Genomic DNA, 17,470 nt, shown 5'->3' on the forward strand with positions numbered 1-17,470 from the left:
ACACACACACACACACACACACACACACACACACACACACACACACAGTGAGACTTCTTGCATTGGTTTCTGCCTTTCATAGAATTTAGAAAAACTACAATCCCATTGTCCAGCTCCCTGATCATGCCAGCTTGTTCTCTCCGATGTATTATAGCAGAATGCTAGCTCTGCTATAATTAAGGTTAAGTTTGCTTGTGTTTTATCCAGTCTAGTTTTAAAAGTCTCAAGCAGTCGGATTTCCACACCTTGTCGTGGGAATCTAGAACTATTAGAATCCAACCCAGTTAGAAATCAGTACAAACAAATAAGAGTGTGATTTTCTCACTAACTTCAATATAAGATGATGCAGTTTGGAGAAAACTAGAGTAAACTAGACTAAATTAAGATGATAAACTCCTCGGGTCAGGGACTCTCTCTCTTCATGTGTGTTTATATAGTACCTAGCACAGTGGACTTCCCAATCCTGTCTAGGACATGTAGGCACTACAATAATACAAATACCTTTCCTCCTTTCTGCTCATCCTTGTTGCATCTGCAATGCAGACACATCCCATACTGAACTCCCCTCTTCTCTCCTTTACAGCAATCAAAAAACATAAAATTTGTAAATTCTCCCTGCTAAATTGTTTAAAGAGTTCAGAACAACTGCAGCTTCCACCCAACCAGCTGGCATTGTCTCTGCTTTTCAAAAGCAACATAGTCAAAGCATCCTGTGACAAGATCAAGCTGTACATCATCTATAAATTACAGCTACACAGTGAAGATCAACAAGATTATGACTACAGTATTTAAGGGACATACAGATACTACATGGGGATTAACAGGTGCCGGACAAGAGTATACCTGTTGTATAAACTCAAGGCCTGAGGTACGCACATTTTAAGTCACTTTATATAGCTCCAAATTTGCATATAAATTTACATACTTAAAAAAATTAACTATAAATGATACTCAACATAATGTCTGCTTGAACTTATATCTCCTTGAGAGATCAGTACGCTGCTTATCATCTGAGTTTACCAGCAACAAAAATCTTACAGCTTTGCCCTCACTTTGCAGATACAGGGAGAGGATAGCTGTGGTTTTCTAAGATGTCGTGGGCTGTATTTCATCAGGCTAGGCTTTTGGGCTCTTATGCTGTGGGAAATGGAGGTTAGACATGGTACCTCTCAGTGCACGGTACTGTCAAACTGTCTTTCAAGGCTGGAAAGTCTTGTTTCTGGAAACTGTTAAACTAACCCGGACAGAGCACTTAGAAAATATGCTTAGGGCACAATCCCACTCTGGCTATGAGGCTAGATCACCCAATAAGATCACTCCCAACTCTAAATTCTATGTTCTGTGACAGAGATTATTACTCAGCTGCTTAGACAATGTGAAATAAGATTCTTGAGTAATGTCAATAATAATCAAAGTTACAGGAACCAGGGTTTGTTTTAGGAGTTATCCATCAACCATCATTCAAATCCATTTGCAAGACTAACATGGATGAAGGAGGATATTCTCAGGGTGTGCTGAATTTATGCAAATAGATAATGGGAACTTGGTAGTACATTTTTGTTGCCTCTTTCATATCATGAGCAAACAGATGTAATCTTCCTTTTCAAATGTTTCCAAACACGGTTATATTTTCCAGTCTGAAAAAACTCTTTAAAATGTAGTAAAATAGCCTTATCCATGTCTGCTTCCCTGAGAAAGTCTGGCCTCCTGCAGAGTTCCTTTTTGTCTGATAAAATTGGATCATTTTGAGAGAAGCACTAGTGCAATCCATAACACACCAAAAAGTGCCAAATATTAGATACAATAAAAAGTGCTATAATAAAAACAAAGAAATGTAGTATTTTAGTGGTTAATACAAACAGGAAAAGGAAAGAAGCATGACTGCAGAATGGAATAGCAACTAGGATTAGAGTTTCTACCCAGCTTATGTACAGTTTATTACAAAGCAGACAGAAGAAATGAAATAATCTACCTGGTCTAGTAAGAATTTTAGCTCTATGTGAGCATCCGTGTAATACAGCACAAATAATGGCTCATTTTCTTTATAAGCTGCCACTAAACCCCATACTTCTAAAAGGCATATATGCTTTGCATATGGTATCCAATAACTCGGAAGTGAAGAGGAGAACAGTAGAAAGGATGGAAGAAATCAAGTGACCCAGGAATCAGTCAATACGGTTCAAGGCACCTAATCTGTCTGAGTCATTTTAAAACAACTTTTATAACTGCAAAAAGATACCCAAGTTTGTGTTGATTGCATTTAACCCTATTAGAACTGCAAAATTTTCATAAAACCCAAAACATCCCACATGTCTGGGCCAGCCCAGAACTCTCCTTCCCTTTCAATAACCCCTTTCTTCCCCAAAAGCCCAAGGTTTCCCCTCAATTTGAACAGTTTTGGTCATTTGGCCTTCTATGTCTCTCCCCTCCAAATGTCTTCAGAAGATGGCCCTCCCACAGATCCTCTGACACAACATGGCAATTTCCCTAGGCCAAATGCACTTAGAGATCTCTTAGCCCCAAAGTTGAACAACAATGCTACAGCAAAAACAGTACGAATAGGACTGTTTCTAATGCGGATGTTGTGGAACAGACTGCTAGAAGGCTGCCTATGCCTGAAGACTAACATACGTAATTGGCCTACTAGCTAACACCCATTCTGCTCCTCTCAAAAAATGGACCAGAGAGAAGACTGGACCAACTCGCTACCATCCGAAAACCAATGTGAGATGGGTTGAAAGCCACTGACTTCTTCTCCCCCCACAATTTAGCAGCTAAAAATAAACAGAGCCTGAGCTTTCTGGGAGGAGGGGGATGTCCCCAGGAGCTTTGCTGTATGATTTCAGCTGTTTCTCTCATTTGCTTTTTGAGTCGATGTAAACCCAAAACACAAAGTGAAACTTCTGGGTGCTGGACCTGAATGAATTCAACCTACCTGGGAGGTTTGTTGGAATCTGTGAACCTGGAAGTAGCAGGAATCAGGCAGAAGAGAGGATTTTCACAGAGCAGGTCTAGGCTATGGAATTCAGGACCAGAAGAGATAAGAATGACCTGACGATGGTCAGAATGAAATGTAGAACTCCTTTCTTAAACTTATTTCTCCCACAATAAGTACTGTATGCCTGACACCTTCCCTCCCCCTGACTCTGCACACACACACACACACACACCCCTCTCAATTTTAATTCTATTCCAGCATTTTAGAAAGTAAGAGTAGAATGTTGTTGTGTTTTTAATACTCAGACACTGCAATAATGGCATCAATACGAAAGCAAACAGGATAAAGACAGAAGAGTAGACTTAAAAACATTGCTGGGATTTTCAAAGCAACCCAAAGGCATTAGGTGTCCTAACCACACTCAATTCAAGTGTTGCCAACTTGTGCTTTTGGTGTTTGTCGAAGCCAAGCTCCTGGACTAGTGATTACATGAACTCAACTTTCATTAAAGCAGTACATTTCTAGACCTGAAGGATCGAAGATAAGCTTGAAAATTTAATTCCTTATCACTCCACCAACAGGAGGCAAATAGAAAGATCAAATGTATTATTTTAAAACATCATCGTATTTTAGGGGACTGACTCAGGAAATTTGAATGCTTGGAGTTGGCAATAGGCTCCTTCAAAAATCCCAGCCTACCTGTAAATAATGTACATCTTAAAAACACATTATTTCATACCAATTTCTCCTTCACTTTCCTACTAGGTCCTGAGTTAGGGAGTCTCAAAGTTTTCCCTACTACAGCTGTTGATCTAACTCACTCCAAGCACTGAGAGGGATGCAGTTCCCAGCTCAGATTAAGGTTCTAGTGATGCTGTTAACTCTGGCAGAAAAATACATGGAACCTTTAAAAAAATAACCTTTCAGTTCATATTGAAAACATATCACCAGTGCCTGTTACATTTACATAGCTATCATTTAGTCATTTCAATGTAAATGACAGCATTTCATGTCCCTTTTATTGCTGAGACTCATTTATGTCATGATGTAGGTTTACAAGGCTTTACGTATAAAGAAAGAGGCATGTTCCCTGCCCTGAAGAGCTTGAAATCTAAATAAGGGAAGAGAATAATTCAGCAGAAAGAGAGTGTGAGGGTTATTGGTGAAGGGAAAAGAGGTTGCTTGAAGAGAAGTTTGCAGAAGGAATTGGAACAAAGTGAGATGAGGACGAGGAGCCTGTACCAGGCAGCCTGAGTTAGGGCACGATGGTGGGGTAGGACAAGAAGACAAAGGGAAGAGTAAGGTGAAAAGGTTGGGAAGACCGCAGGTGGCAGAAATATAATGGGGGAGAATGAGAGTGGAGCTGTAGGAGAGGACAAGGTTAAGCTAAGGAACTTGAATATAATGCATTGAGTCAGGGGAAGAGGGTTTCAAAGAGGGGGTGATATCAAAATGGAGAGGAAGGAAATGGACTTCAACTGAGGCACTTTGGGAGGAGGCAAAAGCCAGGAGAGGATGCGATTCCTGGCAGTTGGGACAAGAAAGGGTGGAGTCTGATGATAGTGAAAAAAATTGTTTCAAGGCTTTGTGAAGGTCTGGGGAGGGAAGATTGTGGGGCTGGGAGACAGGAAGGACAGACTTGTCAGTGAGTGAAGATGGAGCAGAGAGGCAGGAGGATGAGTTCAGTTATGGAGCACTAGAGCTGAGGCAAGTGCTGGATGTGCGGGGTCAGAAGCAGCTAGGGAGATAGATAAAAGCTCTGCAGCGTTTGAGTTTGCATTGGTATGAGCACAAACACCTTATTTTTAGGAATAACCTATTTGTGCAGATAGTGTCTCTTTACTCTCCCTTTCTAAATTTGAATTCCACAGGTCTGGCTGGTCAGACACCTCTGGAACAAGCTCTGGTTGATGCCATTGTGGACACCATTGATGACTTCATGTCAATGTTTCCCTGGGGAGAGAAAAATCAGGATGTGAAAGTAATGTGATCACTGATTTAAATCAAAGAGATTTATACCTGCCAAAGTCTCTCATCTGGGCTGACATCTGTACACTGGTCCCTGATGTCACATGGTCAGTCGCCCAGCTCCACTGCCACTCAATAAGCTGGGAGGCAGATAGCGAGGTTTCCTCTGCAATTCTTCCTCCAGACTACTGAGCAACCAGCCAAGGATTTCTGCTTCCCCCCTTTTCCTCACTGTGGGGAGGAGGATGCAGCCAGCACCCTGGCTTATCTTGGATGGAGGGTGCTATCTATACAAATGCCAAATATCAATACATGATTATTAAACGGGAGGACAGGCTGAATCAGAAAAAACTCCTTCACTTCACTGACTACTCAGGAGTGTATTTTGATGCAAGCTAGTAGTTAGCAGAAAAAAAATTAGATTCTTTATGTAACTAGCTCTAGAAGCATAACGGCTCTATGCCAGCCTATTCTTTCTGTACTTCTGACTACTGACACTCCCTCTGGTGTTCTGAAGCACATATTGTATTCCCTTGCTCCTGCTCCGCTAACTGGAAACATAACATAGGTTTTTAATTACAACTTTACAAGTCGTATTAAAGAGACAGTTCAACATGATTAATTCCTATAGCCACTGTGCAGTTCAATGGCCAGGAATATATTTAAGATCATTTTAACTAGCTTCTAACTGCATTCAATTTTTGGTTTGCTCTAACTTATAACATGAATAGCATTCCAACTCCCTCAAAGAGAGCAAGAGAAAATCCACACCTGAAGCAAAATTCTGGAAATAAGACTAACTAGGGAATGTATCCCAGTTAGGTGTGCCTCTAAACTCTGTTCTCTCTAAAGCTGTAAAGTGGCTTAATCCAGTGCAGTGTCATGGGTAGTTATTTAGAACAGCAATATTATGTCAATGGTAATGACATATATTAACTGCTACAGGATGAATCTTGACAGATGCTTTATAACTTCTAAAGATGTCCTCATGGCATTTCCAAGGAAACAAAGCCACATTTTATATATCCTTTTGTTTTTGGTAACTAACTGACTCTAGAAAGAGCATGAAGGGCTGGACACTGAACTTAACAGATATGTTTTGGGGAAGGCGAACTGACTCATGGAATAAGTGGTGGAAGGCATGTTTGAAAAATAAGTGGACAGAAGCGAAGTTCCAAATTATTTCAGACAGCTAGCAGTATGGTGGAAGCAAAGTATAAAATGGTGACTTCCAGGCAATATATAACCCCTAGCTTCATCTGTCCAGTCCCAATCAGTTGGGAAGCCAACTTAATATGAAGAATCACAGGTCAGAGCGAGGATGGTAGGGAGGATTTGTAGGACAGAAAAAAAGGAGAAGAGACTATGAAGCAGTTACCTTTTAAATCTAGCCTTAATGCTCGCTTTCCTGTAATAATTGAAGATACAACATCCCTATAATATTTACCACTATTAGGTTACTGATGAGTATTCTCAACCTCAACTCCACCTTACCATGATTTTTAGCTGGTAATTTCCTTTTTTTTTTTTTTTTTTTTATTAAATCAAAAAGTTTATTTGTGAACACAAAATAGAAAACCAAAGCGAATGTTACCACAGGAAATTTCTAATCATTTGATGATGGGTAGCATCAACTTTAAGTCATGAGTTTTATTTCCCCATAATGGGCCAGATTCAATATACTGGTCTAGCTGCTATACACCATGCTGGAACAAGGTACAACACTCCAACGGTACTGGCTGGTTAAGATGGGTTTACAGCTGCTTTTCAATCCCCAGAGTAGTTCAAGACAGCCAAAGTCTACTGGTGAACCTGATGAGGTGGAATGTCCCAAGTTTCAACGTCTCTGTGCTTTAACAGTTCCCCTGCCCTTCCCCTGCTCATCTGGCACTGCAGCCTCAAACTAACATGGAGCCAGGGAAAGTTTAAGAAGCAGTCACAGTTGGGCCAAATCCTCCACCAACGAGAAGATCTTGAGACAACTCCAGTCTAGCTCATGCCATTGACTCATTACAACCAGAACTGCAGCATACAAATTAGGGCTTGTCTACACAGGCACTTTACAGAGCTGCAACTTTCTCGCTCATGGGTGTGAGCAAACACTCCCCTGAGCACGGCAAGTTTCAGCACTGTGAAGCGCCAGTGTAGACAGTGCACCAGTGCTGGTAGCTGTGCCCCCAGTGCTGGTAGCTATGCCCCTGGTGGAGGTGTTTTTTTTTAAGAGCGCTGGGAGAGCGACTACACTAGCCACGTTAAAGTGCTGCCGCAGCAGCGCTTTAGCGTTGCTAGTGTAGACTAGCCCTTAGTTGTAGAGGAAGGGTGATGACTTGAGTTATTTGTGGTGTCACAATAGCTCTAGTTAAAAGCTCTTGATATGCCTGTGCATGTAGTCTAGTAAAACAGTAATTAGCTACAATTGATAATAGTTTAATTACAACCTAATTTCTTGAAATGTCACTTATGCACAAACTTTCCATGTGTTTTAATTAGACTGGATGTTTAAAGAGCTTAGGTTATATCATGCAGATCATTCAGAACAAAAATGAAAGTGTTAACATGCCAAAGCTCTTAAAATTTTTAAATTAATTTTAACTCAAACTAGTAAAAAAATTACTCGTAAATGCTCAGAAAATTCATTCTGTGCTCATGAGAAGTGCTGTAATTTCAGGGGAGGGTAGCACTGTATTCTTTGTATGTTAAGAGTTTGAATCCCTCCGGAAAGTGCAAAGTGTTGTCAGCTCTCACGATTTTTATCACAAGTCTCATACTTGTTCTTTCCTCAAAGCCCCAGCTGGTGTCCCGTGATTATGCGAAAATGACAGTTTTCAATTTAAAGGAAAAGTTTCTCGCAGAGCAGTGCTTGAAAACATGAACCCTAAAAAGGCTCAAATCTTAGAAAGCAGAATGCCCTCAATGCCAAATCCACTCTTTTAAAAAATCCATTGGGGAGGGGGGGGCTAACATGTTTTTTTTAAAACCTTGGGGATGACACTACTTTTGCCATAACCCCTGAAGTGACCACTGCCTCCATAATAATTGAGGAACAGTTGCATGACGCTAGCCTATACGGCACCTGTTTTATGGCTGGAGTTTTTATGCCTCCAGGGCTAGCAGTAGGGTGATCCACATGGAGGGAACATGCTAGCTCCAGCTCCAGGGAGATCAGGCTGCATTACTGTAGTGTATAGAAATATGGTACAATTACCAATGCCATTTCCGCAGCTCCAGTCTGTGGTAGAAATCCTCTTCAAAGGAGTATCTTGGGAACAGTTTTATGCATTTGCAATGGATTTCTACTTCCAGAGAGGAAGGGGACTGGAATTTTGGGGACGCAGTATGAACATAGGCAAGTGACATCCATTCAAATGGTTTTTCCTGGAGGTGTGGGCCAGCCCTATGACCTGTTTAGAGTGACCAGAGGTCCTGATTGTATAGGGACAGTCCTGATATTTGGGGCATTTTCTTCTATAGGTGCTTATTACCCCCCACCCCTTTACCCGATTTTTCACACTTGCTGTCTGGTCACCGTAGCCAGCTGTCAAGCTTATGTCACCAGCACTAAAGTCACTTGGGGGGAAAAAAGACAAAACATACCAATGCTCAAGTTGTGGGTGGATGGGTGGGGGTGGTGGTGGGGGGAACAGGCACGAGGAGGTGAAACAGGAGAGATTGGAGTGCTAGAATATCGTTTCTTTAGAAATTCACTTGATGAGCCTTCTTCCTTTTAGCCACTGCCCCCCTTCCTCCCTATTCATGTTCCAAACTTTTCTATTTTGGGTTGGAATGCTGCCATCTTATGGTAGAAATGAAACCTAGCAATTACTGTAACAAAAAAAAAGATTTTGAGCTTCTTGGAATGTGAGAGATTTCCAACATTTAAATAATTTACACTGCACGGAATTACATTCATTTTGTGATGCACAAAACCAGGCAGCTTTCAGACACCTGAAAAATGATAGCAGAACAGCGTACCCCTACGAGAAACTTATTAATGCTATAAGCATGGATGCGTTAGAAAAAGAAAAAAAAAAACACCAGAAACTAAATATGGGCAATATAATGTAGTGAAAGCTGGCTATGAAAAGCCCTGATTTACTGCTTGTGATTTGTGTGCACACACTTTTTTCAACCTGTTCTCCCACCAATGCTGACATTGCATCAGCCTTGCTGAGGATGGTGGGATGGCCTTGGAAGTTAGGAAGAGTCCATCAACACTGCAGAGGGTTGAGCATGCTGACTTGTTTCCCACCATCTTAAGGAGTGAAGGCACCTGGTAATCATTGGCTGGAATGAGCAGATCACTAAGCTCAGGTAGATAGGGAACCCAGCAAAGATGCTTTTTAGTGAGGTAGCACAGGGTATTTAGTACATAGCGAACCTGTGAAATTGCTTATAACAGTCCTTATAAATGGCAAAGGCCGCATAAAAGTAAGCCTAACTGGCAGCTTCTAGAACTTGTAAAAAGTCTGCATCAGAGAAAAAGAATTCCAGGAGTGTAACGCTATAAGTAATGTTGGACAGGACTCATGTCTTTACTTGCTATGTGAAGAGCTAGGCACACGCAGGGTGCTACACAACAAGAATCAAATAAGAATTATTAAACAACTGAATACAAGTAATAAGGCAAAGCATCAATACCTCAACCCTCTTTGCCAAGGAAATATGAAAATGCTTAGTAGACTACACTGCTAACACAAATGATACAGGAAAAATCTGGCTCAAGATGAGTGCTTCTCAAAGTCCAAGTTACCAGCCCTTTTCTTGTCAGACATGTAATGGAAGGTGATGCACTGACAGCTCTGTCAATGGTCTTGACTGCCAGTGTTATGGCTGCATCTCTCAGGACCTCCTCATGTGCAGGACTCTTAGCTACCTTTGGGTTTGAGATTGCAGCCTACTGCGAAGGTTTTAAGAGAAACAAGCTAGAGTGGCTGAGCCAGTGACATTACATCGGAATGCTTCTCGACATCAGACCAGCAAGTTAGAAGTTCTCACTGAGTCCTCTGCCTTGACATCAGCACAGCCAGTCAGAGGTGCCAAGCCAGTAACCTCACAATGTTCTGTCTTGTCATCTGCTCAGCACGATAGAAAGTGACATATCACCTAAGCCTGAACATCTGCTCAGTAGGTGTAGTTACTCAACCAGTGAACCCCAGAGAAATGCCTTTTGATATCAGACCAAAAAAGTTAAGACATGCTAAGTGAGAAGCCCTCAAAGGCCTGTTCTTTGACATCAGACCTGGTCACATTAGGCGAGCGAAACAGACAAGCTGAGCCATTAACCTCACAAAGGCTGGAAATGCTGAGGCAGTGACCTCAGAGATGTTTGTACATTGATACCAGCCCAACAAGAAAGGCAATGCCCCAGAAAACTTCAAAAAGCCTCCTGGGTATCACTACTGCCAAGGAGGAGGTACTTAGCAATCACCTCACAAAAGTCAGTCCCTCTTGGTATTATTCATAGCAAGATGAATGTGCTGAGCCAAGTCACAAGCCTCTGAGGTCACTAAACCCAGAAATCTGACATTACTCAACATGCATTGGAGAAAGACATTTTAAGTCAAAAACCATTAGGAGGAGCATGTGGGAGCTCTGCTGTTCCTCAGATGAAAGCATAGGGAAAGCTTTCCTGGTTCCTCCTTGGCTTGGGGGAGCAACAACCAAACAGGGAAGCAACTGAGAACCTGAAAGTGAAACAGACTAAGAACAAAAATTGAATTGACTTCAGAGACTATCATTGTGAAAATAGGGAAAAATACAAAAGGCCAGCACACAGCACTAATAGGGGAAATATGTAAGGTTTTCAGTTGACCAGACTAAGATGTTACTATCAGATAATTGTTTATTGAGTTACATCAGATCAAGTTAAGGTAGCAAGTAACTTAAAAGAAATAAAGATTTTTGTTTTGATATTAGATGGGCTACAGGGAATGGATCACTTGATGATGACCTGTTCTGTTCATTCCCTCAGGGGCACCTGGCATTGGCCACTGTTGGAAAACAGGATACTGGGCTAGATGGAGCTGTGGTCTGACCCAGTATGGCCATTATGTTATTTAGCCATTTTGGTACAATATTTTACTTGACGGTTTATACATGGTATCATTAGGAAGGATGGGTGGTTAATCTGGGACTTGGGAGGCTCAATTCCTTGTTCCATTCCTACTTCCCATGTGACGTTGAGCCAGCCATTTTGTGTCTCTGTCCCTAAGTTCCCCAGATGGGTATACTACTACCTACTAATACTACCTCACAGGGGTGTTTCAAGAATAACCATATTAAAAGACACTATAGCAATGGGGGCCATATAAATACCTAAAATAAGACTTTAACAATCAGTAAAACTAGATGATCGCTGTCACACAGTGGCTGGCCCATGTGAATGAAGTAGGTCCAGTGCCCTTTTGCCAGGACACGTGCTCCTGTTTGGCCATTTAAGAAGGCAAGGCAGCACCTGGGAGCTAGAAAGGTTCAGTGAGAGACTCAGTGAGTCCGAGTGGATTGAGTCAGTCAGGAGATGAAAGCTTCCAGAAACTGAATGATGAGTTCCAATAAGAAGCAAGAGAGCAGCAAGAGCAAAGGGATTTGCTATCTGGCATCCTCAAGCCAGACAGCCAGGGCCACACTACTTAAGGTAGGAGGAGCAGAGGAGGGGCTTTCCACTGACATCTTCAGGGTCCCAGAGCTGGACCTAGAGGAATGGTGACGGAGCTGGAGAAGCGAGGGAGGTTCTAAAGATGATATTCCAGCATAAAGGCTGTTGGGGTTCTCGCTGGAAAGTGTAGGATTTTAAGGACTACATGCATGGGAGGTGGCAGACTATGTTTTGGGACTTTTGTTATGAGCTGATTTATACAAAGTTTTTGTAACGAACTGGCTCCCAGAAGAAGTAATATTTAGGCAAAAGAGCCTGAAGTGGAGTCCTTTGGGTTACCTGAGGGGAAACTGAGGCAGACATGCTTGTTGTGCTGTGGCCTGTTACATGACGCTGCTCCATGTGGGGTCAGTGTATGACAATCACACACTTCTGTAGTCTGAGTACACCCTGCTGTGCATACCAAAATGAATAAGATTCCGCTCATTGATACAGAGAACTTTCCCTGCAATGTTGGAATTAAGCAGATGTGGTTTTCAGAAGTTATTGAGAAATACCAGTGAGTTGCATGTAAGGCCTTGCTTTGCTTGGCTAAAACACTTTAAACAAAGCAGTAAATAACTCTCACGGCAGTAACACATCTTATTTGATATACTATGCAAGAAGAACTCTAAATATTTCAGTTGCATGCTATGAAACCAGTTAACATACATAATAGTTTACACTTATTTTTCTTATAGATTCATTGTTCTAAGCAGCAGGAATCACATAACTATTCCATGCATTTCTCTAGAACAGCCCAAGATTTTATTATTTTAAACCAGTGATATTCAGACTGAGGCTTGCGAGCTGCCAGTGGCTCTTTTTTGTGTTTCTTGCGGCTCTTTGCAGCACATGATATTAAAACGCTGATTTAATTAACCAAAGTTATTAACCAATCAGGATGCTTTTACCATGTTAACCAATTGTAGTTGATAAAATAATAATACTTGGGCAGTCATTTTGCTGTGAGAATAACACACACACACACACACACACACACACACACAGAGGGGGGTCTTTTGGGTAATGTTTGCTAATTTGGCTCCTGAATCACTGAATTCTGAGTATCACGGTTTTAAACATTACTAATATGAGTTAGAGGCTACCATATAAGGAGTGAATGAAAATATTAGTTTGGGGGCAGGGTGGAACAAATAAAAGGGAACATGAGACATAAAATGATTGGTATGGGGAAGGTTTATCTAGGAAGTTGTAGACCCCATTACTGTGATATGTAAATATCCAATTAAACTTGCTTTTAAATGATAAAGGAAATATTTTTTTACCCAACACATCATTAGCCTGTGGGACATTGTACACAAGATATTATCATAACATAGCATTAAACTCAAGAGCTTAGCAGGGTTCAAGATTAGACATTTATGAGAATATCCACTAGTATATTAGCATAACATTCAAAATGGATATAAACCTGCATGCTTCAGGTAATAAACCAACTGTTAGCAGGAAGAAAACTTCACTTACAAACAGGTTATTCAAAAATGGTCCATTGCAGAGTTTCTTGTGCCTTCTTCTGCAGCAGCTGGTGTTGGCCAAAGGCAGAGGCAGATGACTAGACTAGCTGGACCAGAGGCTCAGCCCATCTAGCTTGCTGATCTGATGTCAAAGGATAAGCTTCTGTGACATCCCCGAGTTGTTGGTTTGATGTCACGGTGCAGGTCTTGCAAGTCAGTGGAGGGTTCACACCCCTTCTCTAGGTATCTGGTGTCAAGACAGAGGACTCACTGAGGCTAGTTAGGCTCATTGGTCTGATGCTAGCGAACAGGACATTGTGCACAAATGCCCTTTTCAACATCAATATATCAGACAGCTCATCAGTTAGCTTTAATGAATATTGCAATACCTGCTTGCATGCTCAAATAAAGGTACAACTATTCAATCATTTTACCAGTAAATATTTTTCAGGCCACATTCATCAAAACAAATGACTCCATTGTAACGAAGTTTTCCAAGCCCATATTTATGCTATATTTTTTGTTTCATGAACAGTGCACTCAAGAATAATCAGATTTGACTTACTCTCCACTTACATGTGCTTTTTTGCAGCAACAGATATTTAATGACCTCCTCACTAATACAGCTCCTGGGCTACTACGAGATTTGGACAGTTTCTTAGGGGATAATAAGTGGCTGGTTGGGAAATCTGTGAGTATCTTCTTTTTCCTCTTCCAAATCCAGTTGTCACTGGAGCAAAGTAACTGGATGAAGTTAAACTATTTTCACCTTCACAGTCAGAGATCTGAGAAACATCCTTTGTTGGGTGTTGGTTTTAATTCTTTGCTTTTCTTCCTAACACACTTTCAGGCTCTGACTACACTCACTATTTCACACCCACAGGCCTGGACTCATGTTTGCTGAACCAGTTTTGAACCAGACCATTTTAAACACTGCTGGTCAGTGTGAATGGAGCTAAACTATGTTTGAACTGAATTAAAAATAATTGTTCCAGCCTTTGCTTAAAAGCCTCAGGGTTTGACATTGGAAGTTTCAAAAGTCAATTTGCATAGATTGATCCTGTCCATACTGCTGACCAAAGCCATATTTAAACTGAGTATGAACTGAACTGGTTTACACCCACATTTTAAAATCAGTTCAGCAAGCATGATTTCTAAACAGTTCAGGCTAAGACCCCTGTCTACACCTAAATCAAGTCAGTGGATCAAGTTACAATATATTTAAAATTTATAGCATGGATAGGATCTAAACATACCACCTTACACTAAAAGCAATTGATTGTAACCTCATCAGGGGATAACTTCTGTAATTGTAGATTGAAGGTAACTACTCACACTTGGTAAGGTAACTCACATCTTTTCCTGTATTTATATCTGCTCCTGTATTTTTCATTCCATGCATCTGAAGTGGGTTCTAGCCCACGAAAGCTTATGCCCAAATAAATGTGTTAGTCTCTAAGGTGCCACAAGGACTCCTTGTTGTTTTTATTTAAACAAGATATAGCTGGCTAAGATAGGAGGGCCCAAACCAAATTTAAAGTGTGGTTCTCTATCCTCATTTTGGGATACGTCTTCACTACCCGCCGTATCGGTGGGTAGCAATCGATTTATCCGGGATCGATATATCGCGTCTCGTTAAGACGCGATATATCGATCCCCGAACGCGCTCACCGTCGACTCCGGAACTCCACCAGAGCGAGCGGCGGTAGCGCAGTCGAGGGGGGAGCCGCGGCCATTGATCCCGCGCCGTCTGGACCCCAGGTAATTCGATCCAAGATACTTCGACTTCAGATACGCTATTCGCGTAGCTGAAGTTGCGTATCTTGGATTGATTCCCCCCCCCCCCCAGTGTAGACCAGCCCTTGGATTCAGTATAGACCAGGTCTTTGATGTTAATAGTTCTGTTATTTGATTGTATATACTAAGTGAGTAATTTTGTTTTACCCTTTTCATTTTCACCAGGTAACCTGGGCTGATTTCTACTGGGATGTGTGTAGTACAACACTTCGGTTCCTTAAGCCTGGCCTGGCAGACAACTACCCTAAACTTTTGGCTCTGAAAGAGAGAGTACAAGCCCTTCCTGCTATTGCAGACTGGATTCAGCAAAGACCAAAGACTACACTGTAGATCAGCTTTTCTGGTTTTGAAGAACATGTTTATGTGTATTTTTTTAACATAACCCCAGCACCTCTAATTTCTTCTAAAGTTACTAATTTACAAAAATTAAGAAGACTCAATGCCTAATTTGTCTATCACACCAGTCTATCACACCTGCTTGGAAAACATCAGTGGACAGATTCAATTCTTCCTCTTCTCTGTTTTGCATTAGGTTTCAGGGGTAAGGAGAACAGTTATCAATGGAGAACAAGTTTCCGAGAACTTGGCCTTTAATATTTTTATGCATGTGTAATGTTGCAAGATGCAGATTAAATTAAACACTATTATAATTTATTATAAAATGGACTAAAAATACACCAGACTGAATTTTTTCCTCTGTGACTATAGCATGGAGATTTATACTAAGACTGCATTTCAATATATGTTTAAGTGTGTAATGATTATTTACTATATATGTCAGTGACTGATTATACTTTTCAGTGTAGAAAAGCAACATGATCAACAATTTAACTCTGTTTATGAAAGATGAATGGAAAAGTGGACATGGTAGACTGGGAATGCTATGGTGAGTTTGGAGACTACCAGCAACTGTACATCACTCTCGCCCCCACCCCCGCATGTTCAAAGATTTAAAATACAGCAATTCTGAAACTGATCAGTCCAACTCTGCTTTCACTGCACTTTCCAGAGAAACATGTTGGGGAGGGAGAAGAGACAATGAGGAAAGTTTCATGGACAGAAATTGTCTTGACAGTACTATTCCACATCTTTATGACTATCTCAATATGAGGGGTAGTAAAACTAGTTCAGAGAGGGAGGGATGGGAAGGGACACAGGGCAAAACAGACCATCAGTGTGGGTGGGGAAAACTGCAGGAACCCAGATCCCCATGGGTTGTGCTCAAACATGTTGTGTGTGTAGGCAATGCTGGTTACTCTTTGAAAGGCAGCCAACTTCACCTCTCTGCTCCCACAGGAGAAACTCGCATACAATGCTGCAAGTGGAAGCTGCAGTAGCCAAGATTTTGTTGAGCACTGGGTGGCATCAACAGACACCTCTCACCCCAAGGGCACACCATGTACCCATCTGATGAGTGATGGAAGTGGAGCTATAAAAGGAAGGGCAAAGCAGGGAGTAGAGAGAAGAGCCAGCAAAAGAAAAGAAAAAAAAATAAGGGAAACAAGTTAGAGAGAGACAAGGAAAAGGATAGAAAAGCTGAAGTAAGAACAGATACAATAAGATGGCAGCAATCACTGTCAAGAAGGGGGCACACCCATTTATCAGTCCAACCCAAGATGGGTCTCCAACAGAAGTTGTGAAACTGATATACACAATGTCTTTTACTTGGCATTTGACAAAGATGAGTTATATACTCGTTCTATCCATGTGGAAACAGAGATATAAGTTAAATTACTTACCTGAGGTTACACATTGAGCATTTGGCAGAGTGGAGAACAGAATCCATACCTCTTGACATTCAATCCCCGGCTCTAACCCTACACTCCCAATTTGTTCTCACTATCCCCAATAACTTTTCTGAAGATAACTAGAGGACCAATTATTCCTCTCTGTTCTCCCTCCTTCTGCCAGTTTAACATTGCAGGCCACAGGATCCTCAATGTGTTGTTTTTTTTTTTTTACATCCACAGAATAACCACTCGCTAACTTCACAGTATTGAACAAAAAACAGATGCAACAAAACCTACAATTTTGAGCCTGTCTAAAGTTGTCTGACTCAATAGGCAGTATTCAGTAAACCGAAGAGATAAGTAAAGACAAGCATGAATGAAAGCCTTATTTCTCCTACATATCAGTTTGGTGCCACAGCTGAACTAGAGCTGAATTCTCCTTCAAAACTAAATCTTTCCTCGGCACTTGTTAACCATTCATTTTGGAATCTGGTAAATTAGATTAAAATAACTACCTTGGAACTGTCCTAGAGATTCCTTAATCTAGTTTGTGCTTTAGATGACTACAGACCGGAGAGCCAGTTCCTTCAGAGAAAGCCTCATTTTTACTACTTTTGTACTTCTACTCTAGTCTTCTCCTGGACAATGTGAAGCTCAGTTTTTTCTTTCAGTGGCAGGTTGTGTGTTCTTAATTCCAGGACTAAAGAAAAGACACAGTAGGTGTGTCAGAGAAGGGCAGGGCAACCCTATTGCAGGCAAGAAACAAGCCATACACCTACTTCAGTTTCCTCTTCAGCCACCCATACAAAGGAATATTGTCTCTATTAGCAGCAAATCACAGATTCAAACCCTTTTAGTCATATAAAGCACCACAGTTCACAGATCTCTTGCAGTAAACATCAAAAAACCCACAAAACAATTCCTC

General features: G+C 41.2%; 1 protein-coding gene across 1 annotated transcript in view; it reads left to right on the forward strand.

Annotated features, from left to right (window-relative positions):
* The window catches only part of HPGDS (hematopoietic prostaglandin D synthase), a 61,410-nt gene extending 46,150 nt beyond the window's left edge, over nt 1-15,260 (forward strand). The window contains exons 4-6 of the mRNA XM_024197622.3: nt 4,810-4,919; nt 13,611-13,709; nt 14,981-15,260. Of these exons, the coding sequence (XP_024053390.1) occupies nt 4,810-4,919; nt 13,611-13,709; nt 14,981-15,145 (374 nt within the window). The 3' untranslated portion in view covers nt 15,146-15,260. The remainder of the gene's footprint in view (nt 1-4,809; nt 4,920-13,610; nt 13,710-14,980) is intronic.
* The last annotated feature ends 2,210 nt before the right edge of the window (nt 15,261-17,470 follow it).

Source organism: Terrapene carolina, unplaced genomic scaffold (assembly GCF_002925995.2).
Source record: "Terrapene carolina triunguis isolate 2854851 unplaced genomic scaffold, T_m_triunguis-2.0 Scaffold789, whole genome shotgun sequence".
NCBI lineage: Eukaryota > Metazoa > Chordata > Testudines > Emydidae > Terrapene > Terrapene triunguis.